General features: G+C 50.4%; 1 protein-coding gene across 5 annotated transcripts in view; it reads right to left on the minus strand.

Moving 5' to 3' along the window:
• The window catches only part of PPP6R1 (protein phosphatase 6 regulatory subunit 1), a 206,548-nt gene that overhangs the window by 50,502 nt on the left and 129,126 nt on the right, over positions 1–26,920 (minus strand). For 3 of the 5 annotated variants that reach the window (XM_075328119.1, XM_075328116.1, XM_075328117.1), the window contains exons 15-18: positions 20,609–20,706; positions 18,652–18,675; positions 16,956–17,013; positions 16,700–16,845 (exon numbers count right to left, since the gene is read on the minus strand). In XM_075328119.1, coding sequence (XP_075184234.1) covers positions 16,700–16,845; positions 16,956–17,013; positions 18,652–18,675; positions 20,609–20,706 — 326 coding nt within the window. The remainder of the gene's footprint in view (positions 1–16,699; positions 16,846–16,955; positions 17,014–18,651; positions 18,676–20,608; positions 20,707–26,920) is intronic. The other 2 variants (XM_075328120.1, XM_075328121.1) reach the window with 1 other exon arrangement.

The following is a 26,920-nucleotide window of genomic DNA, read 5'->3' on the forward strand; positions in this document are numbered from 1 at the left end:
GAGGCGATGATGGAGCGGAGGGATTCCATCCGGAACCGCCTGGTTTTTACGTGTTTGTTGAGCAGTTTCAGGTCCAGGACAGGACGGAAAGACCCGTCCTTCTTTGGAACCACAAACAGGTTGGAGTAAAAACCGTGGCCCTGTTGCTGAAGAGGAACAGGGATCACCACTCCTTCTGCCTTCAGAGTGCGCAGCGCCTGCAGAAGAGCCTCGGCTCGCTCGGGAGGCGGGGATGACCTGAAGAATCGAGTCGGGGGACGAGAGGTGAACTCTATCTTGTAACCGTGAGACAGAATGTCTCTCACCCAACGGTCTTTTACTCGTGGCAGCCAGGTGTCGCAAAAGCGGGAGAGCCTGCCACCGACCGAGGATGCGGATTGAGGAGGCCGAAAGTCATGAGGAAGCCGCTTTGTTAGCGGCACCTCCGGTGGTCTTTTTAGGACGTGACTTAGACCGCCATGCATCAGAGTTCTTTTGATCTTTCTGAGGCCCTTTGGACGAGGAGAATTGGGACCTGCCCGCGCCCCGAAAGGACCGAAACCTCGACTGCCCCTCCTCTGTTGGGGTATGTTCGGTTTGGGCTGGGGTAAGGATGTATCCTTTCCCTTGGATTGTTTGATGATTTCATCCAAACGCTCGCCAAACAATCGGTCGCCAGAAATTGGCAAACTGGTTAAGCGCTTTTTGGAAGCAGAATCTGCCTTCCATTCCCGTAGCCACAAGGCCCTGCGGAGTACCACCGAATTGGCGGCTGCAACCGCCGTACGGCTCGCAGAGTCCAGGACAGCATTAATAGCGTAAGACGCAAATGCCGACGTCTGAGTGGTAATGGACGCCACCTGTGGCGCGGACGTGCGTGTGGCTGCGTCAATTTGCGCTTGACCTGCTGAGATAGCTTGTAGCGCCCATACGGCTGCGAATGCTGGGGCAAAAGAAGCGCCGATAGCTTCATAGATGGATTTCAACCAGAGCTCCATCTGCCTGTCAGTGGCATCTTTGAGTGAAGCCCCATCTTCCACTGCAAGTATGGATCTAGCCGCCAGTCTGGAGATTGGAGGATCCACTTTGGGACACTGAGTCCAACTTTTAACCACGTCAGGGGGAAAAGGATAACGTGTATCCTTAAGGCGCTTAGAAAAACGCTTATCTGGACAAGCATGGTGATTCTGGACTGCCTCTCTGAAATCAGAGTGGTCCAGAAACATACTCGGTGTACGCTTGGGAAACCTGAAACGGAATTTCTCCTGCTGAGAAGCCGACTCCTCCGCCGGAGGAGCTGAGGGAGAAATATCCAGCATTTGATTGATGGACGCAATAAGATCGTTCACTATGGCGTCCCCGTCAGGAGTATTAAGATTGAGAGCGGCCTCAGGATCAGAATCCTGATCAACTGTCTTCGCTTCATCAACCAGAGATTCCCCCCGCTGAGGCCCTGAACAATATGATGATGTCGAGGGAAATTCTAAGCGAGCTCGCTTAGTCGGTCTGGGGCTGGGGTCTGTGTCAGAACCCTCAGCCTGTGATCTATGAGATACCCCGGGAGGACATTGTTGGTCCAACTGAGGGGGGCCAGGGAACGAAGATTCAACAGAGTCCCTGTGCTGAGATACCGGCCTGGACTGCAAGGCTTCTAGTATCTTAGCCATAGTCTCAGAGAGTTTTGCAAACTCCGTCCCCGTCACCTGGACATTGTCAGCAGGTGGCTCCCCCTGGGCCCCTCTTAGCAGAGGCTCTGGCTGAGTAAGTGCCACAGGGGCCGAGCACTGTACACAATGAGGGTCAGTGGAACCTGCCGGTAGCGGGGTCGTACATGCGGCGCAGGCAGCATAATAAGCCTGTGTTTTGGCACCCCTGCCTTTTGTGGGCGCCATGCTATTATCTTCCCTGAGTAACACAATAGGGTATATAGCCAGAAATCAACTGTGCACCATACAGTGTAAAGTATATACCATAAACATATAATGTATAGTTACACTACTGCACAATGGGGCTAGCACCACAGGTGCTGCTTACCACCCGCTTAAAGCGGTTGTGAGGCCACCCGAGTCCCTGCCTGGGTCTCCCAGACTTTGTCCCCCTCTGCAGCGTCCGAGGAGCTGACAGGAATGGCTGCCGGCGTCCTGAAGAGAGGAGGGAGCCGTGGGCGTGACCCAGAAAGTGCGGGAACTGGTGCCGCACTGTGCACAGTGAGAGGGGTGGAGTATGCAAAGCATGCTCCAGCCCTCCGTGCTGCTCGTTCTGTGCAGCGTCCCGCCCTTCCCCTGCCTGTCAGGGCTGGGGGTGGGAGGAAAAGAGACTAGGCCGCAAAAGCCGGGGACTCGAGTAATAAGCGCGGCCGCCGTAAAAGCGCGGCCAGCGCGGAAGTCCCCGGCGCACTACAAGTCCCAGCCGCGCCGCAGTGTTTCCATGGCAGCGGCGGTCAGTGCGGCAGTCCCTATACATAAACACACTCAGCAACGCCGAGTGTGTAATGGCACATTTTAACCCGGTCAGCGCCGCGGTCCCCGGTGCACTAGCACACCTAGCAAAGCTGAAGTGTTGCTGTGCGCGGTCCCCACAGGGATACAGAGTACCTCCAAGTAGCAGGGCCATGTCCCTGAACGGTACCCGGCTCCTATCCAGCAGGCTCCACAGGAGTTGTGGATGAAGCACGGTCTCAGTGCCTGGAGACCGATAGGATCCCACTTCACCCAGAGCCCTAAGGGGGATGGGGAAGGAAAACAGCATGTGGGCTCCAGCCTCCGTACCCGCAATGGATACCTCAACCTTAACAACACCGCCGACAAGAGTGGGGTGAGAAGGGAGCATGCTGGGGGCCCTATATGGGCCCACTTTTCTTCCATCCGACATAGCAGCTGCTGCTGACCAATCTGTGGAGCTGTGCGTGCATGTCTGCCTCCTTCGCACAAAGCAAAAGAAGGGAATTTTGTTACTTACCGTAAATTCCTTTTCTTCTAGCTCCAATTGGGAGACCCAGACGATTGGGTGTATAGCTACTGCCTCCGGAGGCCACACAAAGTATTACACTAAAAAGTGTAAGGCCCCTCCCCTTCTGCATATACACCCCCCATGGGATCACTGGCTGCTTCAGTTTTAGTGCAAAAGCAAGAAGGAGGAAAGCCAATAACTGGTTAAACAATTCAATCCGAAGGAACATCGGAGAACTGAAACCATTCAACATGAACAACATGTGTACCCGAACAACCAAAAATCCCGAAGGAACAGGGGCGGGTGCTGGGTCTCCCAATTGGAGCTAGAAGAAAAGGAATTTACGGTAAGTAACAAAATTCCCTTCTTCTTCGGCGCTCCATTGGGAGACCCAGACGATTGGGACGTCCAAAAGCAGTCCCTGGGTGGGTAAATTAATACCTCAAGTTTGGACTGTAAAAACAGCCCTTCCCTACATGGAGGCAACCGCCGCCTGCAGGACACTTCTACTTAGGCTGGCATCCGCCTAAGCGTAGGCATGCACCTGATAACGCTTGGTGAAGGTGTGCAGACTCGCCCAGGTAGCCGCCTGGCACACCTGCTGAGCCGTAGCCTGGTGCCGTAATGCCCAGGACGCACCCACGGCTCTGGTAGAATGGGCCTTCAGCCCTGATGGAACCGGAAGCCCAGCAGAACGGTAGGCTTCAAAAATTGGTTCCTTGATCCATCGAGCCAGGGTGGATTTGGAAGCCTGCGACCCTTTGCGCTGACCAGCGACAAGTACAAAGAGTGCATCCGAGCGGCGCAGGGGCGCCGTGCGGGAAATGTAGATTCTGAGCGCTCTCATTAGATCCAACAAATGCAAATCCAATTCATATCGATGAACTGGATGAGGACAAAAGGAAGGTAAGGAGATATCCTGACTGAGATGAAAAGGGGGATACCACCTTAGGGAGAAACCCCGGAATCAGGCGCAGCACTACCTTGTCTTGGTGAAACACCAGGAAGGGAGCTTTGGATGACCGCGCTGCTAGCTCGGACACTCTCTGAAGAGACGTGACCGCTACCAAAAAAAGGCCACTTTCTGTGAAAGTCGAGAAAGTGAAACATCCCTCAGAGGCTCAAAGGGCGGCTCCTGGAGAGCAATTAGTACCCTGTTCAGATCCCATGGGTCTAACGGCCTCTTGTACGGAGGGACAATGTGACAAACCCCCTGCAGGAACGTGCGTACCTGAGGAAGTCGTACTATGCGCTTCTGAAAGAATACAGACAGCGCTGGGACTCGTCCGTTAAGGGAGCCGAGCGACAAACCTTTTCCCAAACCAGATTGCAGGAAGGAAGGAAAAGTAGGCAATGCAAATGTCCAGGGAGACACCCCCTGAGCAGAGCACTAAGATAAGAATATCTTCCACGTCTTGTGGTAGATCTTGGCAGACGTCGGCTTCCTAGCCCGTCTCATGGTGACAATGACGTCTTGAGATAATCCTGAAGACGCTAGGATCCAGGACTCAATGGCCACACAGTCAGGTTCAGGGCTGTAGAATTCAGATGGAAAAAACGGCCCTTGGGACAGTAAGTCTGGCCGGTCTGGTAGTGCCCACGGTTGGCCGACCGTGAGATGCCACAGATGCAGGTACCACGACCTCCTCGGCCAGTCTGGGGCGACGAGGATGGCGCGGCGGCAATCGGAGCTGATCTTGCGTAGCCCTCTGGGCAACAGTGCCAGAGGGGGAAACACATAGGGTAGCTGGAACTGCGACCAATCCTGAACTAAGGCGCCTGCCGCCAGAGCTCTTTGATCGTGAGACCGCGCCATGAAAATCGGGCCCTTGTTGTTGTGCCGAGACGCCATTAGGTCGACGTCCGGCATCCCCCAGCGGCTACAGATTTCTTGAAACCCGTCCTGGTGCAGAGACCATTCCCCTGCGTCCATGCCCTGGCGACTGAGGAAGTCTGCTTCCCAGTTTTCTACGCCCGGGATGTGAACTGCGGATATGGTGTATGCTCTGTCTTCCACCCACATCAGAATCCGCCGGACTTCCTGGGAGGCTTGCCGACTGCGTGTTCCGCCTTGGTGGTTGATGTATGCCTCCGCTGCGAAGTTGTCCGACTGAATTCGGATCTGTTTGCCTTCCAGCCTCTGCTGGAAGGTTTGCAGGGCAAGATACCCTGCCCAGATTTCCAGAACATTGGTCTGAAGGGTGGACTCCTCTGAAGAGAGTCCTTGCCCGTCTGAGAAAAGGGGTACGTTCCTGTCTAGGGACGTCGACTTCCCATCCCATTGGCGAAGAATGTCCTATAGAAGTGGACGCAGATGAAACTGCGCGAAAGGGACTGCCTCTGCATGAGGCGTCTTAAGGGGTGCGACTGGCCTTGAAGGAGAGACTGCACCCCCGTCTGTAGTGAACGCTGTATGTCCAGCGGGAGCTGCACTATCGCTGAGAGAGTGTGAAGCTCCATGCCAAGATATGTCAGCGATTGGGTCGGTGTCAGATTTAACTTTGAAAAGTTTATGATCCACCCGAAACTCTGGAGAGTCTCCAGCGCCACGTTCAGGCTGTGTTGGCATGCCTCTTGAGAGGGTGCCTTGACAAGTAGATCGTCCAAGTAAGGGATCACAGAGTGACCCTGAGAGTGCAGGACTACTCCCACTGCTGCCATGAACTTGGTGAAAAGCCGTGGGGCTGTCGCCAGACCGAAGGGCAGGGCTACGAACTGAAGATGCTCGTCTTCAATAACGAATCGTAGCCAACACCGGTGCTCTGGAGCAATCGGTACGTGGAGATAAGCATCCTGATGTCTATGGACGCTAGGAAATCTCCTTGAGACATTGAGGCAATGACGGAGCGGAGGGATTCCATCCGGAACCGCCTGGTTTTCACGTGCTTGTTGAGCAGGTTTAGGTCCAAAACGGAACGGAAGAGCCGTCGTTTTTTGGTACCACAACCAGATTGGAGTAAAAACCGTATCTTGTTCCTGAGGAGGAACAGGGATTACCACTCCTTCTGCCTGCAGAAGAGCATCGGCTCGGTCGGGAGGTGAGGAAGTTCTGAAGATCTAGTCGGAGGACGAGAACAGAACTCTATCCTGTACACGTGAGACAAAATGTCTCTCACCCACCGGTCTTTGACCTGTGGCAGCTAAATGTCGCCAAAGCGGGAGAGTCTGCCACCGACCGCGGATGCGGAGAGAGGGCTGAACGTCATGAGGAAACCGCCTTGGTAGCGGTTCCTCCGGCTGCCTTCCTTGGGCGTGATTGAGCCTGCCAGGAATCTGCGCCTCTCTGAGCCTTTTGAGTCCTTTTGGACGAGGACAATTGGGACCTGCCCGAGCCTGGGAAGGACCGAAACCTCGACTGTCCCTTCTTCTGTTGAGGTTTGCTTGATCTGGGCTGGTGTAAGGAAGAGTTCTTACCCTTGGACTGTTTAATGATTTCATCCAATCGCTCACCAAACAGTCTGTCACCAGATAATGGCAAACTGGTTAAGCACTTTTTTGGAAGCAGAATCTGCTTTCCATTCCCTCAACCACAAGGCTCTGCGTAAAACCACGGAGTCGGCGGACGCCACTGACGTACGGCTCGTAGAGTGCAGGACAGCATTAATAGCGTAAGTCGCAATGCAGACATTGCGAGGTTAAGGACGCCATCTGCGGCACAGATGTACATGTGACAGTGTCCACGTGCGCAAGACCAGCTGAAATAGCTTGGAATGCCCATACGGCTGCGAATGCCGGAGCAACCGACACGCCGATAGCTTCATAGACAGAATTCAACCAGAGGACCATCTGTCTGTCAATGGCATCTTTAAGTGAAGTCCCATCTTCCACTGCAACTATGGATCTAGCCGCAAGCCTGGAGATTGGGGGATCCACCTTTGGACACTGGGTCCAGCGCTTGACCACGTCAGGGAGAAAAAAGGATAACGTGTATCCTTAATACGATTGGAGAACGCTTATCTGGATAAGTGTGGTGTTTCCGGATTGCTTCTCTGAAGTCAGAGTGGCCAGAAAAGTACTCAATATACGCTTGAGATACTGAAAAGGGATTTCTCCTGCTGTGAAGCTGACTCCTCCACCGGAGGAGCTGAGGGAGAAATATCCAACATTCCCTTGATGGACGCTAGAAGATCATTCACTATGGCGTCACCATCCGGAGTATCCGGATTGAGAGCGGTCTCAGGATCAGAGTCCTGATCAGCTACGTCTGCCTCATCATACAGAGAGTCCTGCTGGGACCCTAACCAGTGGTGAAGCCGAGTGCCGCTCCCAGCGAGCTCGCTCAGACTGTCTGGGACTGTTGTCCGTGTCAGAGCCTGCGCCCTGGGATGTATGGGACCCCCCCGGAGCACTGATTTGTTCCAAATGAGGGCGGCCAGGGAGCATTGTATCAACATTGCCCATGGTCCGTCTGGACTGCAAAGTCTCTAAGATGTTAGTCACAGTCACAGACAATCTATCAGCCGAAACTGCAACTCCGTCCCTGTCCCTGGACAGGGTTCACAGGTGGTTCCTTTGGCCACCTCTAGCAGAGACCCCGGCTGACCAAGTGGTACAGGGGAGCATTGCACACAATGGGGACAGTGGAACCTGCCGTGTGGAACAGTATCACGTGCAGTACAAGCAGCATAGAAACCCTTTCTTTTTTGCTGCTGTTGTCTAGCCATCTAGAAGCATATAGCCAAGAATAGCGACCGTACAGTGCAATGTATAGCATACAAGCAGAAAGTACAAATGAACACTTCAGCACATGCAGTACAAGCAGCATAGAACGCCTGTGCCTTAGCACCCTTGCTTTTTTGCTGCTGTTGTCCAGCCATCTAGGAGTATATAGCCAAGAATAGCGACCGTACAGTGCAGTGTATAGCATACCAGCATAAAGTACAAATGAACACTTCAGCACATGCAATACAAGCAGCCTAGAAAGCCTGTGCCTTAGCACCCTTGCTTTTTGCTGCTGTAGTCTAGCCATCTAGGCATAAAGTACAAATGGCATTAGTGGGGTCAGCACTTCAGGTGCTGCTTACCGCCCGCACAAAGGCGGGTGTGTGGTCGCCCGAATCCTGTGACTGGTTGCCCAGAGCTTGTCTCCCTTCTCCAGCCCAGACTGCGTGCAGGAATGGCTGCCGGCGTCTTGTGAAGAGGGGCGGGCCGTGGGCGTGCCCCAGACAAGAGCGGGAAACTGGCGTCCCACTGTGTCCAGTGAAGGGGGCTGGAGAATGCAAAGCAGACTCCAGCTCTCGGCGCTGACTTTCTGTACAGCGTCCCGCCCCTCCCCTGACTGGCAGGGCTGGGGGCGGGAACGAAGCGAAAACTAGGCCGCCAAGCCGGGGACTCGAGTAATAAGCGCGGCCGTCCTATGTGCACGGCCAGCGCGGACGTCCCCGGCGCACCACAAGTCCCAGCCGCGCCACAGTGTAAAACACCCCGCAGCGGCCGGCGCGGCAGTTTCTAACACATAAATTCACTCAGCTAAGCTGCAGTGAATAATAGCACAAGCGCTCCGCGCTGTTGTCCCCGGCGCACTAACACTCCCAGCAATGCTGGTGTGTGTGTGCGCGATGTGTACGGGGACACAGAGTACCTTAATGTAGCAGGGCCCTGTCCCTGACGATACCCAGCTCCATATCCAGCAGGTTCTCCGGGTCTGTGGATGGAGCCCGGTCTCAGTGCCTGGAGACCGGTAAGATCCCACTTCACCCAGAGCCCCGAGGGGGGATGGGGAAGGAAAACAGCATGTGGGCTCCAGCCTCCGTACCCACAATGGGTACCTCAACCTTAACAAACACCGCCGACAAAAGTGGGGTGAGAAGGGAGCATGCTGGGGGCCCCATATGGGCCCACTTTTCTTCCAACCGACATAGTCAGCAGCTGCTGCTGACTAAAAACAGTGGAGCTATGCGTGGATGTCTGACCTCCTTCGCACAAAGCATGAAAACTGAAGCAGCCCGTGATCCCACGGGGGGTGTATATGCAGAAGGGGAGGGGCCTTACACTTTTTAGTGTAATACTTTGTGTGGCCTCCGGAGGCAGTAGCTATACACCCAATCGTCTGGGTCTCCCAATGGAGCGCCGAAGAAAAACTGAGGAGCCCGTGGGAGCACGGGGGGTGTATAGGCAGAAGGGGAGGGGCTTTACACTTTTAGTGTAATACTTTGTGCGGCCTCCGGAGGCATAGCCTATACACCCAATTGTCTGGGTCTCCCAATGGAGCGACAAAGAAAGGTACTTTCAATGTTGACTGTAGCAAAACATGGAAGTCAAAGCAAAACGCAAATGAGAGGAGGCAAAGTTTCTCACTTTTATTTCATCGTAAAGCAATGAAAGAGGTTAACACTCCGTGTAGAAAGGAAATCCACTGTGGATTCTGCCTACGGAAATCCACATGTACAATCTGCAGGAAACTGCCTAGATCTGCGATCATACAGACCTGGGGAAGTGCAGGAGCTGTACATTTAGAACAGCAAAGGAATCAGAATATCTTTATGTGAAAAAAAAGAAAGGAGACGTAGGAAGATAAAAACAAACGGCAACATAGAAAGACTTTGCTGTACATTTTTAATCAGCGTAGAGCTGCTGACAAAATTCACATGAATGGTCGCCATGTAATAGTACAAGTCACCCTGATATCGGAGGATAGACTGTATTTTTCGGTTTATAAGACGCACCGAATTCTAAGACACAGCCCAAATTTAAAGGAAAGAAGGGAATTTTGTTTACTTACCGTAAATTCCTTTTCTTCTAGCTCCAATTGGGAGACCCAGACAATTGGGTGTATAGCTACTGCCTCCGGAGGCCACACAAAGTACTACACTTAAAAGTGTAAGGCCCCTCCCCTTCTGGCTATACACCCCCCCGTGGGATCACGGGCTCCTCAGTTTTAGTGCAAAAGCAAGAAGGAGGAAAGCCAATAACTGTTTTAAATACAAATTCAACCCGAGAAACAACCTTGGAGAACTGAACTGTTCAACATGAACAACATGTGCACCCGAAAAAAACAAACTTCCTAAGAAAACAGGGCGGGTGCTGGGTCTCCCAATTGGAGCTAGAAGAAAAGGAATTTACGGTAAGTAAACAAAATTCCCTTCTTCTTTGTCGCTCCTAATTGGGAGACCCAGACAATTGGGACGTCCAAAAGCAGTCCCTGGGTGGGTAAAAGAATACCTCGTGATAGGGCCGTCAAACAGCCCTTTCCTACAGGTGAGCCACCGCCGCCTGAAGGACTTGTCTACCTAGGCCGGCATCCGCCAAAGCGTAGGTATGCACCTGATAATGCTTGGTAAAAGTGTGCAGACTCGACCAGGTAGCCGCCTGGCACACCTGCTGAGCCGTAGCCTGGTGCCGTAATGCCCAGGACGCACCCACGGCTCTGGTAGAATGGGCCTTCAGTCCTGATGGAATCGGAAGCCCAGCAGAACGGTAGGTGTGAAGAATTGGTTCCTTGATCCAACGCGCAAGGGTGGATTTGGAAGCTTGCGACCCTTTACGCTGACCAGCGACAAGGACAAAGAGTGCATCCGAGCGGCGCAGAGGCGCCGTGCGGGAAATGTAGATCCCGAGTGCTCTCACCAGATCCAATAAATGCAAACCTTTTTCAAATTGGTGAACTGGATGCGGACACAAAGACGGTAAAGTGATATCTTGATTGAGATGAAAGGAAGATACCACCTTGGGAAGAAATTCTGGAATTGGACGCAGAACTACCTTGTCCTGGTGAAACACCAGGAATGGAGATCTGCATGATAACGCCACCAGCTCGGACACTCTCCGAAGAGACGTGACCGCCACTAGAAAGGCCACTTTCTGTGAAAGACGAGAAAGGGAAACCTCCTTCATAGGCTCGAAAGGCGGCTTTTGGAGAGCAATTAGAACCTTGTTCAGGTCCCAGGGCTCCAATGGCCGCTTGTAAGGGGGGACGATATGACAAACCCCTTGCAGGAACGTGCGTACCTGAGGAAGTCGCGCCAGGCGTTTCTGAAAAAATACGGATAGCGCGGAGACTTGACCCTTAAGGGAGCCAAGCGACAAACCTTTTTCCAACCCAGACTGCAGGAAGGAAAGAAAAGTAGGCAATTCAAAAGGCCAGGGAGAAACTCCCTGAGCCGAGCACCAAGATAGGAATATCCTCCACGTCCTGTGGTAGATCTTGGCGGAGGATGGTTTCCTAGCCTGTCTCATGGTGGCAACCACTTCATGAGATAAACCTGAGGCCGCTAGGATCCAGGACTCAATGGCCACACAGTCAGGTTCAGGGCCGCAGAATTCAGATGGAAAAACGGCCCTTGAGACAGCAAGTCTGGATGGTCTGGTAGTGCCCACGGATGGCCTACCGTGAGGTGCCACAGATCCGGGTACCACGACCTCCTTGGCCAGTCTGGAGCGACGAGAATGGCGCGGCGGCAGTCGGACCTGATTTTGCGGAGCACTCTGGGCAACAATGCCAGAGGTGGGAACACATACGGTAGCCGGAACTGCGACCAATCTTGAACTAAGGCGTCTGCCGCCAGAGCTCGGTGATCGTGAGACCGTGCCATGAAAACCGGGACCTTGTTGTTGTGCCGTGACGCCATCAGGTCGACGTCCGGCATCCCCCAGCGGCGACAGATCTCCTGAAACACGTCCGGGTGAAGGGACCATTCCCCTGCGTCCATGCCCTGGCGACTGAGAAAGTCTGCTTCCCAGTTTTCTACGCCTGGGATGTGAACTGCGGATATGGTGGATGCCGTGTCTTCCACCCACGTCAGAATCCGCCGGACTTCCTGGAAGGCTTGCCGACTGCGTGTTCCCCCTTGGTGGTTGATGTATGCCACCGCTGTGGAGTTGTCCGACTGAATTCGGATCGGCTTGCCTTCCAGCCACTGTTGGAAGGCTTGTAGGGCAAGATAGACTGCTCTGATCTCCAGAACATTGATCTGAAGGGTGGACTCTTTCCGAGTCCACGTACCTTGAGCCCTGTGGTGGAGAAACACTGCTCCCCACCCTGATAGACTCGCATCTGTCGTGACCACCGCCCAGGATGGGGGTAGGAACGACTTTCCTTTTGACAATGAGGTGGGAAGAAGCCACCACCGGAGAGATTCCTTGGCTGCCTGAGAGAGGGAGACCTCCCTGTCGAGGGACGTCGGCTTCCCGTCCCATTGGCGGAGAATGTCCCATTGTAGTGGACGCAGATGAAACTGCGCAAAAGGAACTGCTTCCATTGCTGCTACCATCTTCCCTAGGAAGTGCATGAGGCGCCTCAAGGGGTGCGACTGGCCCTGAAGGAGAGATTGCACCCCTATCTGTAGCGAGCACTGTTTGTCCAGTGGAAGTTTCACTATCGCTGAGAGAGTATGAAACTCCATGCCAAGATATGTTAGTGATTGGGTCGGGGTTAGATTTGACTTTGAAAAGTTGATAATCCACCCGAAACTCTGGAGAGTCTTCAGTGCCACGTTCAGGCTGTGTTGGCATGCCTCTTGAGAGGGTGCCTTGATAAGTAGATCGTCCAAATACGGGATCACGGAGTGACCTTGCGAGTGCAGGACTGCTACTACTGCTGCCATGACCTTGGTGAAGACCCGAGGGGCTGTCGCCAGCCCGAAAGGTAGAGCTACGAACTGCAGGTGTTCGCTTCCTATAACGAAGCGTAGAAAACGCTGATGCTCTGGCGCAATTGGCACGTGGAGATAAGCATCCTTGATGTCTATTGATGCTAGGAAATCTCCTTGAGACATTGAGGCGATAACGGAGCGGAGAGATTCCATCCGGAACCTCCTGGTTTTTACGTGTTTGTTGAGCAGCTTTAGATCCAGGACGGGACGGAACGACCCGTCTTTCTTTGGCACCACAAACAAATTGGAGTAAAAACCGTGACCTTGTTCCTGAAGAGGAACAGAAGTCACCACTCCTTCCGCCATTAGAGCGGACACCGCTTGTAGCAGAGCATCGGCTCGGTCGGGCGGTGGTGAAGTTCTGAAGAAGCGAGTTGGAGGACGAGAGCTGAACTCTATCCTGTACCCGTGAGACAGAATGTCTCTCACCCAACGGTCTTTGACCTGTGACAGCCAAATGTCGCCAAAGCGGGAGAGCCTGCCACCGACCAAGGATGCGGAGAGAGGAGGCTGAGAGTCATGAGGAAGCCGTCTTGGTAACGGTTCTTCCGGCTGGCTTTTTTGGGCGTGATTGAGTCCGCCAAGAATCTGAGCCCCTCTGATCCTTTTGAGTCCTTTTGGACGAGTAGAATTGGGACCTGCCTGAGCCTCGAAAGGACCGAAAACCAGACTGTCCCCTCCTCTGTTGGGGTTTGTTTTGTCTGGGCTGAGGTAAGGATGAATCCTTACCCTTGGAGTGTTTAATGATTTCATCCAAACGCTCACCAAACAATCGGTCACGAGAAAAAGGCAAACTGGTTAAGCACTTCTTGGAAGAAGAATCTGCCTTCCATTCTCTCAACCACAGGGCTCTGCGTAAAACCACAGAGTTGGCTGACGCCACCGCCGTACGGCTCGTAGAGTCTAGGACAGCATTAATTGCGTAAGACGCGAATGCAGACATTTGAGAGGTCAAGGGTGCCACCTGCGGAGCAGATGTACGTGTGACCGTGTCGACCTGTGTAAGCCCAGCTGAAATAGCTTGGAGTGCCCATACGGCTGCGAATGCTGGCGCCAACGACGCTCCAATCGCTTCATAGATGGATTTTAACCAGAGCTCCATCTGTCTGTCAGTGGCATCTTTAAGTGCCGCCCCATCTTCCACTGCAACTAGAGATCTGGCTGCAAGCCTGGAGATTGGAGGGTCCACCTTGGGACACTGTGTCCAGCCCTTGACCACGTCAGGGGGAAAAGGATAGCGTGTATCTTTAAGCCGTTTGGAAAAACGCTTATCTGGATAAGCGTGGTGTTTCTGGATTGCGTCTCTAAAGTCAGAGTGGTCCAGAAAAGTGCTTAATTTACGCTTGGGATACCTGAAATGGAATTTCTCCTGCTGTGAAGCTGCCTCCTCCGCAGGAGGAGCTGGTGGAGAAATATCTAACATCCTATTGATGGACGCTATAAGATCATTCACTATGGCGTCACCATCCGGGGTATCTAGATTGAGAGCGGCCCCAGCCTCAGACTCCTGATCAGTTACATCCGCCTCATCACACAGAGAGTCGTCCCGCTGGGACCCTGACCAGTGTGATGAAGTTGAGGGTCGCTCATAGCGAGCCCGCTTAGGTTGTCTGGGACTGTCGTCCGAGTCAGAGCCGTCACCCTGGGGTGCATGTGACACCCCCGGAGCTAGGAAGTGGTCCAGCTGAGGGGGACAAGGTGGCAATGAATCAACAGTGCCCATGGTCTGAGTTACTGGTCTAGACTGCAATGTTTCAAGAATTTTAGACATAGTCATAGACAATCTGTCAGAAAAAGCTGCAAACTCCGTCCCTGTCACCTGGACAGCATTCACAGGTGGTTCTCCCTGGGTCACCTCTAGCAGCGGCCCCGGCTGAGCAATTGCCACAGGGGCCGAGCACTGCACACAATGGGGGTCAGTGGAACCTGCCGGTAGAGTAGCCCCACATGCGGTACAAGCAGCATATAAAGTCCGTGCCTTGGCACTTTTGCTTTTTGCGGACGACATGCTGTTGTCTCCTTGAGAAATCTAAGGAGGGTATATAGCAGAAAATCACCAGCGACTGTACAGTGCAAAGTATTGCCAGCACAAAATACAAAGTACACTATGGCACAAGTGGCGGAGAGCCCTTGAGGGCTGCTTACCGCCCGCTGAAAAGCGGGTGTGAGGTCGTAGAATCCCTTGTCTGAGTCTCCCCGTCTCCCCTCTGCAGCTCAGCGTGCAGGCAGGAATGGCTGCCGGCGTCCTGTGAAGAGGGGCGGACCGTGGGCGTCACAAACAAAAGTGCGGGAAACTGCGTCCCACTGTGCCTAGTGTGAGGGCTGGAGTATGTAAAACAGACTCCAGCTCTTAGCGCTGCTGGTCTGTACAGCGTCCCGCCCTCCTCCTGAGTGGCAGGTCTGGGGGCGGGAACGATACGAACTAGGCCGCAAAAGCCGGGGACTGTAGTAATCTAGCGCGGCCGTCATATATGCACGGCCAGCGCGGAAGTCCCCGGCGCACCACAAATCCCAGCCGCGACGCAGTAAAAACTGACCCCCGCGGCCGGATCGGCCGATCGTACTAAGTCACCTCACTCAGCAGAGCTGTAGTGAGTAACGGCACAAGCGCAGCAGCGCTGTTTACCCCGGCGCACTAACACACCCAGCAATGCTGCAGTGTGCGTGCGATAAGCACGGGGACACGGAGTACCTTGATGGAGCAGGGTCCTGTCCCTGAGGAAACTCCGCTCCGTATCCAGCAGATCCTCCAGGGGCTGTGGATGGAGCACGGCCTCAGTGCCCGGAGACCGGTAAAGTCCCACTTCACCCAGAGCCCTAATGGGGATGGGGAAGGAATCAGCATGTGGGCTCCAGCCTCCGTACCCGCAATGGGTACCTCAACCTTAACAAACACCGCCGACAGAAAGTGGGGTGAGAAGGGAGCATGCTGGGGGCCCTCGTATGGGCCCTCTTTTCTTCCATCCGACATAGTCAGCAGCTGCTGCTGACTAAACAGTGGAGCTATGCGTGGATGTCTGGCCTCCTTCGCACAAAGCATAAAACTGAGGAGCCCGTGATCCCACGGGGGGGGTGTATAGCCAGAAGGGGAGGGGCCTTACACTTTTAAGTGTAGTACTTTGTGTGGCCTCCGGAGGCAGTAGCTATACACCCAATTGTCTGGGTCTCCCAATTAGGAGCGACAAAGAAAAATAAATAAAAAAGGTGTCCGTCTTACAATCCTGTAGTGTCTTACGGGGGGATGAAAGGTGGTGGGGTGGGAGGGGCTCAATGACAACATAAGATCTTATCTGCGCACGTGCCACCTCCGAGCGCCATTTTCCTTAAGTTAATTGCTGGGAGATCAATGGGCCGGAAGCGGAGCATGCACAGATGAAATCTTGAGCCGAGAGCCCCATCTGCACAAGCACCATTATTTGAAGCCCGCACCACTGACATTTTCAGGATGCCCCTGCCTCACTGCTCGCAGCACAGCCGCCCACAGCACCGCTACACAGCGCTCCGCAGGCCCCAGCATTCTGCTATCCCTCTCCACCAGCACCCCTCATTTTCCTCACATCTTTGGGAGGAAAAGTGCATCTTATAATCTGAAAATATGGTAGTTATCTCCTGTGATGGTGGAATATGGGGGTTGTGTATCATCTTGTGTAGGTTCGTATTTTAGGCTTTGTGTTCTGTCCATTATTTGTATTTCTTGAGTGTACATTGTATTGTTTATAGGTAATCATCCCATGTAGTGTGTTTCTGTCCCTAGGTCTGGGGGGACGGGGGCCTGGGATCCACCTAAACTCTATCCTTACCTGGGGGATTAGTCATTCTGGGTGAGATTTCAAGAGAGAAGAAGCAAGATTGAACCTCTGAGGGAAAAGCTGAGGCTGCAGCCAGCTCCCCAGAGAGACTGTGAGAAACCCGGTATCCCTGAAGGACTGCTTGAGGAGTGTGACTCATCCTCGGGACATTTATGCCAATTTCTGAGCTATTTTACCCTCTGTGCAGTGGATTATATTATGAACCTTCTGTTTTGCTTGGAATAAAGGACCATTGGATTCTTCAGCCATCTGTCGCTCTGTTGATTGTGTGATATTGGAGAAAGCCCCCGTGACATCTCCCATTTCATTATTTTCTTTATGTGGCCTCATGGCATTTACCCAGGGAAGCCCAAATATCACAACATCCTCTACCTTGTGCCAGTACTCTGCATTGTGCCTGAAGAAAACCGGATTTCTTTTTCCTGCCAGATATCTTCTCCGTCGGAGCCTTCATCTTCGTCGTCATCAAACTGCTGAATGCGCTCTTTGTAGCAAATCTCAAACAAATTGGAATTGGGCTGTAATACATGAACAAAAATAATTAAAAAAAATAAGTAAAAAAAAATAAAAATAAATAAATTTCTCTCTCCAAAATAACTCTAGGAATTGTAAAAATATATAAACTTACACTTTCTTCATCTGCATTCAAGGAAAACGTGATGTTGGCGGTTTTATCAAAGGGAGCACTGATAAAAAAATAATATATATAATGCATAAAAATGAGTCAATACTTAGGGAGACTATTCTGTTTGTCACTCATCACACAATTCACTTATAATGCTTTTAATCTAAAACTTGGTTAAAAGAAAAGAAACTGGAAGAACTTTGCTATTCTCTCATGCAGTGTCACTGATACCACCACCTCCAACATATCCGTGTGATGATTAAGAGACGCAGCTACCGCCATGCAAAACAAGAACATCCATATCGTGCAAATGTGATGCAGGTTACCTCTCGGCAGCCGTCTTGGACTTCCAACAACAAAAGTAAAAATTAAAAAAGGTCTGCACCTTGGAAAATGCATATATTAAATAACTAGACACATTTGAGATATAAGAAGGATATAGACAGATTTGGAAGCAATTTTGGTTCTTAAACGCGTACTTTTTTTTGGCTAAAATTACTACTCATGTTCCGTACAAATTTAGATATTTTTTTCAGCCTCTGTTCCCTTTGATTGATTCACAGTTAAACTCTTACGGAGGGCCAAAAGTTATTCTTTGCCCAAAAACCATATTAGTGTGTGTGTGTATGTGTGTGTGTATGTGTGTGTGTATGTGTGTGTGTATGTGTGTGTGTATGTATGTGTGTGTGTATGTGTGTGTGTATGTGTGTGTGTATGTGTGTGTGTGTGTGTGTGTGTGTGTGTGTGTGTGTGTGTATGTATGTATGTGTGTGTGTATGTGTGTGTGTGTATGTGTGTGTGTGTATGTGTGTGTGTATGTGTATATGTGTGTGTGTATATGTGTGTATGTGTATATATATATATATATATATATATATTTTTAATATGTATATATATATATTTTTAATATATATATATATATATATATATATATTTAATATATATATATATATATATATATATATATATATATATATACACACATTTAATATATATATATATACACACATATATATATATATATACATACATATATATATATACACATATATACACATTATATATATATATATACACACATACACATATACATACACACATATACATACACATACATACAATCAAGTAAAAAAAAAAAAATTGCTCTCAAAACGTACCTATGTCCTTCTAAGACAAACAAAGTTACTTTAACATACACTAATAAATTTAAAATATATTTTTTATTAAATATATATTTTTATTAATATATTTTATATATTTATATTTTTATTAAACATTTTATATATGTTTTTATTACATATATATTTTTATTAAATATATATAATTAAATATATAGAGATTTTTTATTAAATATACGTATTTTTATTAAATATATTTTTATTAAATATATATATTTTTATTAAGTAAATATATTATATATTGTTTTAGTTCTAAAAATACACTGCTGCTTCTCTTTGCATGTTAGGAAAAAAATGTTGTTGGAAGGTCCATGAATGCTTTTACAGGTAAAAACAAAAAAAATACTTAGTGGTAATGTGAACTAAGTGGGCCGTCTGAAGCCAAACATCACGCAACAAATGAATGCTTGCATAACAAAAAAGAAAAAAAAATGCAATAAAAAAATAATTCCATAAGTTGGAGGCTGAAGGGTACAGGTCACCGTGTAATGCCCTACCATAACTGTGTAAGCATGTTTTACCTCTTCAGCTGTCGAAAGTGAGCACTGCAAGTTAGAGAAAGAGAAAGAAATAGCAAAAACACATCAAACTAAAAGTGGAAGGAGAAAAAGGTGGCAAACCAAATCAACTACAGAGCCAACGACAAAACACACAACAGCACTAAAGTGAGAAGCGCAATGAAAGGCATTCATTCATGTGCAAAACAAATCTTCGTCAAAGGTAAGATAGATGTGATCGGAGCTATTGATTACATGCTGCTATAATGACGCAACTCAGATTACGAAAGCATTCTGTAATGATTAGATATGTCTGCACTCTGCCACCTAATGTTATATAGCGGTTTTACCTTTCTGTATTTAGAGTAAAATTATTCATAATCAATATAATATAATAAGTCTTGACAGTAGAGAAAAGGCAAAAAGGTGACAAATCTCAAACACAATTCGCGTGCCACCAGTTGTCTCACTTTCACGCTTCAGGAGCACACCCGCTCCCCTGCCTCCCGATTTTCTGCCGGCCATGGGTGGTGTGCTCAATGATTGACAGTTTGGCCCGCAGCATGGCTGAGCTGCTAGCCTGAATTGTCCATTTCCTAATGCTGCAAGCGTATTCAGCATTGGAGGAGAGCTGAAGGACATCAAAATTTACTACACATCCAATCAGTCGCCTATAATTTAGATGTCCCTGTGTATTATGCAGCTCAGACAATGGTGGAAGATGCAGCTGCTTGTAAAGGGTTAATCGGCAAGAGGCCATTGCTGCTTGTCAAAGGTTAATCTGCAAGAGGGCATTGCTGCTTGTAAAAGGTTAATCTGCAAGAGGGCATTGCTGCTTGTAAAAGGTTAATCTGCAAGAGGGCATTGCTGCTTGTAAAAGATTCATCTGCAAGAGGGCATTGCTGCTTGTAAAAGGTTAATCTGTAAGAGGGCATTGCTGCTTGTAAAAGATTAATCTGCAAGAGGGCATTGCAGCTTGTAAAAGGTTAATCTGCAAGAGGGCATTGCAGCTTGTAAAAGGTTAATCAGTAATTGAGTAAATCAGATGCCCATAAAGTGTTAATCTGATTTTCGGACTACCTAGTCAGCTTCAGACAACACACTGAGGAGTAAGGATGTAACAGGATCTACCCAAGATGCTGTTTATGATCTCCTCCTGCTGCTCCATAGTACACAGTATTACAATTTTCATCAGTTCCTACATAACTACATTAAGCATGAAGATTTCCTCTGTTTCCGTGCTGCCCACTCCCAGTCTCACCTGACAGTGAAATTTCCCAGCTTAGATGCAGGAAGTTGCACAAGGTTGTTAAAATTAGACAGAAAAGAGCCACCATCATCTGTGAGCAGGTTTTTGTTTCCCCATCTAAAAGCAGCATGATGCAAGTAGGAGAGAGCCAGATTCCAGCGACGTATCATTTACTGGAATGCTTGATGCAGTTTTGATAAAGCTGTTTTCTGTGCAACAGCAGTGCTATGAATACTGAGCTGTCTATAACTCTGCCCACACGTGCATTGCTAGCAAGCTGTTCATCAGTGGTGGGAGCGGGGTTAAACAGATTAGCTGGACTACCTGGCACACGACACTTAGTCCTGCAGTGAAAATCTCCTGCTGATAAAACATTGATTGTATTCAAACGACAAGCTGCTGATCAAGTTACCGCTGGAATCAGGGTCTCTGCCCCTACATCACGCTAGAAAATACCTCCTCACAGATTCTCTTTTAGTTTCTCTTTATGGGGCAAAGTTCTGAGCACTAAATTAAGACTAATTATTTTACTAAATATATACTTGCAAAAAAGTTTTTTATTTTGGTCTCAGGCGATTGGTCACCTTTAATATGAAAAACCCCACAGCTAACTATTTCACAAACCCATAGGTAGGTATGCTCTGCTATGAGGATCAACTGGGGACAAATTCATTGCAACCCATGTTCTGCCTGTAAAATCATGGCAATATACATGGCGGTATTAATACTAACTTGACACTCTCTTCTTGCTCTCCAAACTCCTCATCATTGAAGCCAAAATGATCTATAAAAGCAGACGTCATCTGTTGCATTTGATAGTCAACAAAAGCCTAGAAAAAAAAAACAAAAAAACAGATGTCAAACTTGTAGAAAAAAGAGAATTTTGTTACTTACCGTAAATTCTTTTTCTTATAGTTCCGTCATGGGAGACCCAAACCATGGGTGTATAGCTTCTGCCTCCGGAGGACACACAAAGTACTACACTCAAACGTGTAGCTCCTCCCTCCTAGCATATACACCCCCTGCTAGCCAGTCCTAGCCAGTTTAGTGCAAAAGCTGAAGGAGGACATCCACCCACAAGTAGAGACAGAGTAAAACCCGGAACAACCGGAACCTCTGTCTGCAACAACAACAGCCGGTGAAGACACACGGAACAAGAAACCTGCCAACAGGCAATAGGGAGGGTGCTGGGTCTCCCATGACGGAACTATAAGAAAAAGAATTTACGGTAAGTAACAAAATTCTCTTTTTCTTTATCGTTCCTATGGGAGACCCAAACCATGGGACGTTCTAAAGCAGTCCATGGGTGGGAATAAACAGACAAACTGAGAAGTAGGCGAAACCTAACTTCACAAATGGGCGACAGCCGCCTGAAAAAAGCGTCTGCCCAAGCCCGCCTCTGCCGAAGCATGAGCCTGCATTGGGTAGTGCTTCGAAAAGGTATGCAGACTAATCCAAGTGGCAGTCTGACAGACCTGGTGAGCCGTAGCCTGGTGCTTGAAAGCCCAAGAGGCACCGACAGCTCTGGTCAAGTGTGCCCTGATCCCAGGCGGGGAAGGCACTTGAGTACACTGGTAGGCATCGGAAATGGCCGACCTAAGACGAACCAGGGTCGGCGTAGATGCCGAGAGACCGCTACGCTGACTAGTGGTCAGCACCAGAGAGAGGTGCACCGCCTAATAACAGCGGTGCGAGACACAAAGATCCGGAGCGCCCGCACCAGATCCAGGATATGCAACGCTTTTTCAAAGCGATGAACAGGAGCCGGACAAAAGGAAGGCAGGGAAAATGCCCCGGTTCAGGTGGAAGCAGCAACCACCTTAGGGAGAAAGTCCGGAGTCGGACGGAGACCACCTTGTCTTGATGAAAAACCAAAAAAGGGGGTGACTCAGAAGAGAGTGCAGCCAAAACAGAGACTCTCTTGAGGGAAATTATGGCCACTAGAAAGACCACTTTCTGTGAAAAACGAAACAAAGAAACCTCCCTGAGAGGCTCAAAAGGGGGGTTTCCGGAAACCGTGAGGACCGGATTAAGGTCCCAGGGCTCCATAGGCCGCCGGTAAGGCGGAATAATGTGAGATGCGCCCTTGAAGGAGCGCACCTGAGCCAGCCGGATGATACGCCGCTGGCACACACTGACAGAGCCAAGAGTTGTCCCTTAAAGAGGGATAGTCCTAAGCTGTAGACCGGACTGTAGAAGGGACAGGAGGGTCGGCAAGGCCAAAAGGCCAAGGACACTTCGGAGCTCGAGTCATAGTGGAGATGACTTCAGGAGGGATACCAGAAGTCGTCAAAATCCAGGACTCAAGAGCCACGCCGTCAATCTGAGAATCCAGAATTCTGGCGGAAAAAACGGACCCTTTGAGAGAAGGTCTGGACGGTCCGGAAGATGCCATGGCAACACTACGGACAGATGGAGCAGGTCAGGGTACTAAGCTTGCCTGGGCCAGTCTGGAGTATGAGAATGACCCGACGGCCCTCCTTACTGATCTTGCGCAGGATTCTGGGCAAGAGCTAGAGGGTGAAACACGTAAGACAGACGAAGCTGGGACCAAACATGCACCAGTGCGTCTGCCGCAAAAACCTGAGGATCGTGGACCGCGGATGGACAGCTGAGATAATCTGCCTCGCAGTCTTCACGTCTGGGATATGGGCTGCGGATATGGTGGACTAGGAGTCCTTCGTCCACTGAAGAATGCGTTGAGCCTCCAACATTACCAGGCGGCTGAGTGTGCCGCCCTGGAGGTTGATGTAGGTAAACGCTGTTACGTCGTCTGACTGGACTCGAATGTGCCCAGCCGCCAACAGATGGTGAAAGGCTTAGAGAGCTAGAAACACAGCTCTGATTTCCAGCACATTGATCCAGAGGGCTGATTCGGACAGAGTCCAAGCGCCCTGCGCTCCGTGGTGGAGAAACACTGCTCCCCAGTCGGATGGACTAGTATCCTGGTGAGGATCACCCGGGACGGGGCCAGGAAGGAGCGTCCCTGAGACAGAGTGGCCGAAGCCACCACTGAAACGAGCCCCTGGTCTGTGGCGAAGCCACCACCCCGTGGAAGGAGGAAGTTCGCTTGTTCCAACAGCGGAAAATGTCCAGCCTCCGAGGAGGAGAAACTGGGCAAGGGAATCGCTTCCATTGACGCCACCATATGATCCAGTACCTGTATTTGGTGCCTGATGGAACGACGTCGACCGCCAGCAGAGGGACTACTGTTTGACTAAGGGCAGCTTCACAGTGCCGACAGAGTCTCGAATTGCGTCCCTGGGTACGTGAACTTCTGGTTCGAAGTCAGAGTGGTCTTGGACAGAATGACAAGCCACCCGAATTGGTTAGCGTGGCGAGAGTGAGCGAGGCACTCTGCTAAGAGTCTGCACTGGATGAAGCCCCGACAAGAAGGCCGTTCAGGGCAAAAGATCACTGCCAACCTCTAGGGGTGCAGGACCCTAATCACAGCTGCCACAACCTTGAGAGTACTCGAGGGGCCGTGGCTAACTCCAAGGGAAGAGCCACGAATTGGACCACTCAGATTGCAAAACGTAGCCAACGCTGGTGAGAAACTGCGATTGGCACATGCAGATAGACATCTCTGATGTCGATGAATGCTAGGGAATGTCCTTGGGTTATCAATTGATCCGGTGAAAATACCCGGAACAAGACCGAGACTCCATGTGAAAACGCCGCACCTGAACATGCTTGAAAAGCTTGAGATCCAAGTCGGAAGTACCTGCCCTCTACGGGGACTAGGAATAGATTTAAGCAGAATCTCAGAACCGTTCCCAATTGGGAACCGGTACAATTACTCCATTGGCCTGCAAGAATGCCACGGCCTGTGAGAAGGCGGCGGCCTCGGAACAGGGGGGAGTTGACAGAAAAAATCTGTTTGGCGGGTGGATAGAAATCTATCCTGTAGCCATGGAGAAGTAATCCCGCCCCCACTGATCGGAGACGTGTTAAAATCATACGTCGCCAAAGTGGAAGAGCCTGCCACCGACCAAGGACGTTGCTGGCGTGGCCAGATAGCCCGGAGGAAGCTGACTTAGTGGCAGCATCTCCTGCGGTTTCTGAAGACGCGGCTTCGAGCGCCATTTGGGTTTTACGATCCTTGGCCGAACTAGTGGACGAGGCCGAGGGCTTAGAAAACGCTCAGATGGAGGAACGCAAGAACGAAAACCTCCGCTGATTCCTGCCCTGGACAGGTTTCCTGATTTGGGATTGTGGCATGGAAGAACTCTTCCCGCCAAAAGCTTCCTTAACAATTTCATCCAGTTGTTTTCGAAAGACTGGTCCCAAAAAAAGGGAGCCCAGCAAGGAACTTCTATAGAAGCATCTGCCTTCCACTTCCAAAGCCACAGGAGCCTGCGGATAGCGAGGAAAGTAGCCGAGGCCACCGCGGTGCGGTGAGAGTCTCCAGCATGGCAGACATGGCATAGGATGAAAAGGCTGAATCTCGAAGTTCAGGCAACCATTTCGGGCATAGAGTCCCTGTGAGGGAACGCATCTCCTCTAGAGAAGCAGAGGAGGCTACGAAAGCCCGCACTGCTATAAAGCTGAGGAGAACGAAGCTCCTGCCGCCCCTAAACAGATTTGGCCAGAAGGACAACCTGGTGGACAGCAAAACTATAAATGAGGAGCCATCAGCCACTGATATAACGGCCCGGGCTGAGCCACCCTTGGTGAATGAGCCCACTCCTTAACCACCACTGGTGGAAAGGGAAACAGTCATCAGAACCACGCTTCATGGGAAGCGTCTGTCAGAGCAGACTCTGGGCTTGGTCACAGAGGCCTGAAAAACTGGAGTGGTTAAGGATCACACTCCTTGTTCTCTTAGGCAAGGTAACTCCGGCGGATTAAGGTCCAGTACAAAAGTAATGTACAGTGGGATCCCTATAGAGGTGCCGTCAGCCACTGATACAACTATCCGGGCTGAAAGTCTAGACACCGGAGGGACCACTCTTGGCAAATTAGCTCACTCCTTGACCACCACTGGTGAGAGGGAGAAACAGTCATCAGAACTCCGCTTTGGGGTCTGACAGGACAGGCTGTGGGCCTGGACACAGTGGGCTGAAAACTAGAGTGGTAAGGAACACACTCCTTGTTCTGTTTAAGGTATACTGATGCCTTTCTGCCAGCGGGGAGTGCTCCCCTGATACAGGCGGATGGAGGTCCAGTACAAGTATAATGGACGCAATCCCATCATTAGCATCTGCGTCACCTTCGGACAGATCAATGGTACATCAATGGTACATAAAGTAGCGTCCGAGCCCCTGGTAGGGACATCCTCCTCGTCCAGTGAGTCAGCTCGTGAATCAGAGCTGCGGGACGGGGAAGGACAGGGGACCCTGCGTTTCCATTTTAGGAGGACGGGGTCTGAGACCAGAAGGAGAGTCCTCCGTGAGCTTTGCTGAGCGAGTAGCAGCAGAAACACCCTGAGAAGGGGGCTAATGCATGCTCCGCAGAGTCCGGGACGGTCATCCCCTGGAAAGAGCGGATTCTGCCCAAACGGGGGGTTCAGCCACCGAAGCCGGAGCAGCTGGAGGGACCACTGATGAGCCTCCAGGCTGACTCTGCGTCTCCTGTGTCTATGTGCTCGGTACAGGCCGTACGAGTCTTCATACAGTGCAAAATAAACACAGCCCTGCAGCCTTGCTCTGATGTGAGACATGCTGCAGAGGTGGGGGCTCTGACCAGAGCGGCCCCCAGCAGAGTATATAACAGAGAACGCTGAGAAAATGGCGACCGGAGCGAGGAGAGGGGGCGGGGCCTACTCTGAGAGCGGCAAATGAGGTAGACAGGGGAGGGAATCCTTCCTCAGTGAGGAGTGTCCCTTCCCTGTGCTGCACAGCCGCTGGGCGGAGCCATCCTGTCTCTCTGCGTGACTGACAAGCAGAGGCAGTGGAAACCGAAACTAGGCCTCAGGCGAAGCCGGGGCCTAGATTTAAACATGCGGCCGGCGTGCAGGCACCATCGGCGCGGTTCTCCAGTGAAAACTGGAGAACCGGCCGGAAATGTTAACACAAACATAAAACACACTCTCCCCACAAAATAAAGTATAAAGGACCCCTGGAAAGACCACTTTCTGTGGTAATAATGTCTCATGTACTTAGCTTGTGAGACGCAGGTGCCAGGTCCCTGGGGGATGAGCGCTCCGTCCGACAGGATCCTGAACAGGGCTGTGGATGGAGACCGGTCTCCTGCAAAGCAGTGAGAACCGTGTTGGCTCCCACTTCAAACCAGAGCCTCTCAGAGGGTGTTGAAGGAGCGCGGCATGTGAAGGCTCCAGCCTTGGAAAATCAACCTTAACAGCACCGCCGACACAGTGGGGTGAGAAGGGACATGCCGGGAGTCCAGACTGGACCCGCTTTTCTTCCAAATCTTTGATCCAAAGAAAAAAATCAAAAATCAGAGAATGCATGTGTGTGTGACCTCCTGAAACACAAAGCATTGAACTGGCTAGGACTGGCTAGCAGGGGGTGTATATGCTAGGAGGGAGGAGCTACACGTTTGAGTGTAGTACTTTGTGTGTCCTCCGGAGGCAGAAGCTATACACCCATGGTTTGGGTCTCCCATAGGAACGATAAAGAAAGAGCTGTATTCTGCCGATCACAAACAAACAATTTTTCACTTTTGTGCGCCATAATGGGTGTATTTTCCAGTGACCGTCACATGAAGGAAAGATATTTGGCAGGAAAAGTGGTAGTTTTGAATGACTATATAAAGGTACTGAGAAAAAGAAAGAAAAAGTGAAACAAAAACTAAAAGTGAAATTCTGGTATTGTTTTTTGGGGTTTCATTTTTACAGCACCCAGAAGGAAAAAAAAAAAAAAAAAGAAGTCCTAGCAAAAAGATTTTCCAGGTCAATTGCATTACGGATGCCTTATTTTAGAGGTCAAAGGGAACCAGATATAAGAATCATGGTGCCCGAAACAGCGAGCAGCATGAATCCGATACTGGCAGGGCTAACGCAACTCTGAATATTTACTTTGAAAAGGTGGCTGGGGATAATGTGGGACGATTAGGGAGGGCTCCGGTGGCTTTTACCCACCT

Source organism: Anomaloglossus baeobatrachus, chromosome 11, assembly GCF_048569485.1.
Source record: "Anomaloglossus baeobatrachus isolate aAnoBae1 chromosome 11, aAnoBae1.hap1, whole genome shotgun sequence".
Classification (NCBI taxonomy): Eukaryota; Metazoa; Chordata; class Amphibia; order Anura; family Aromobatidae; genus Anomaloglossus; species Anomaloglossus baeobatrachus.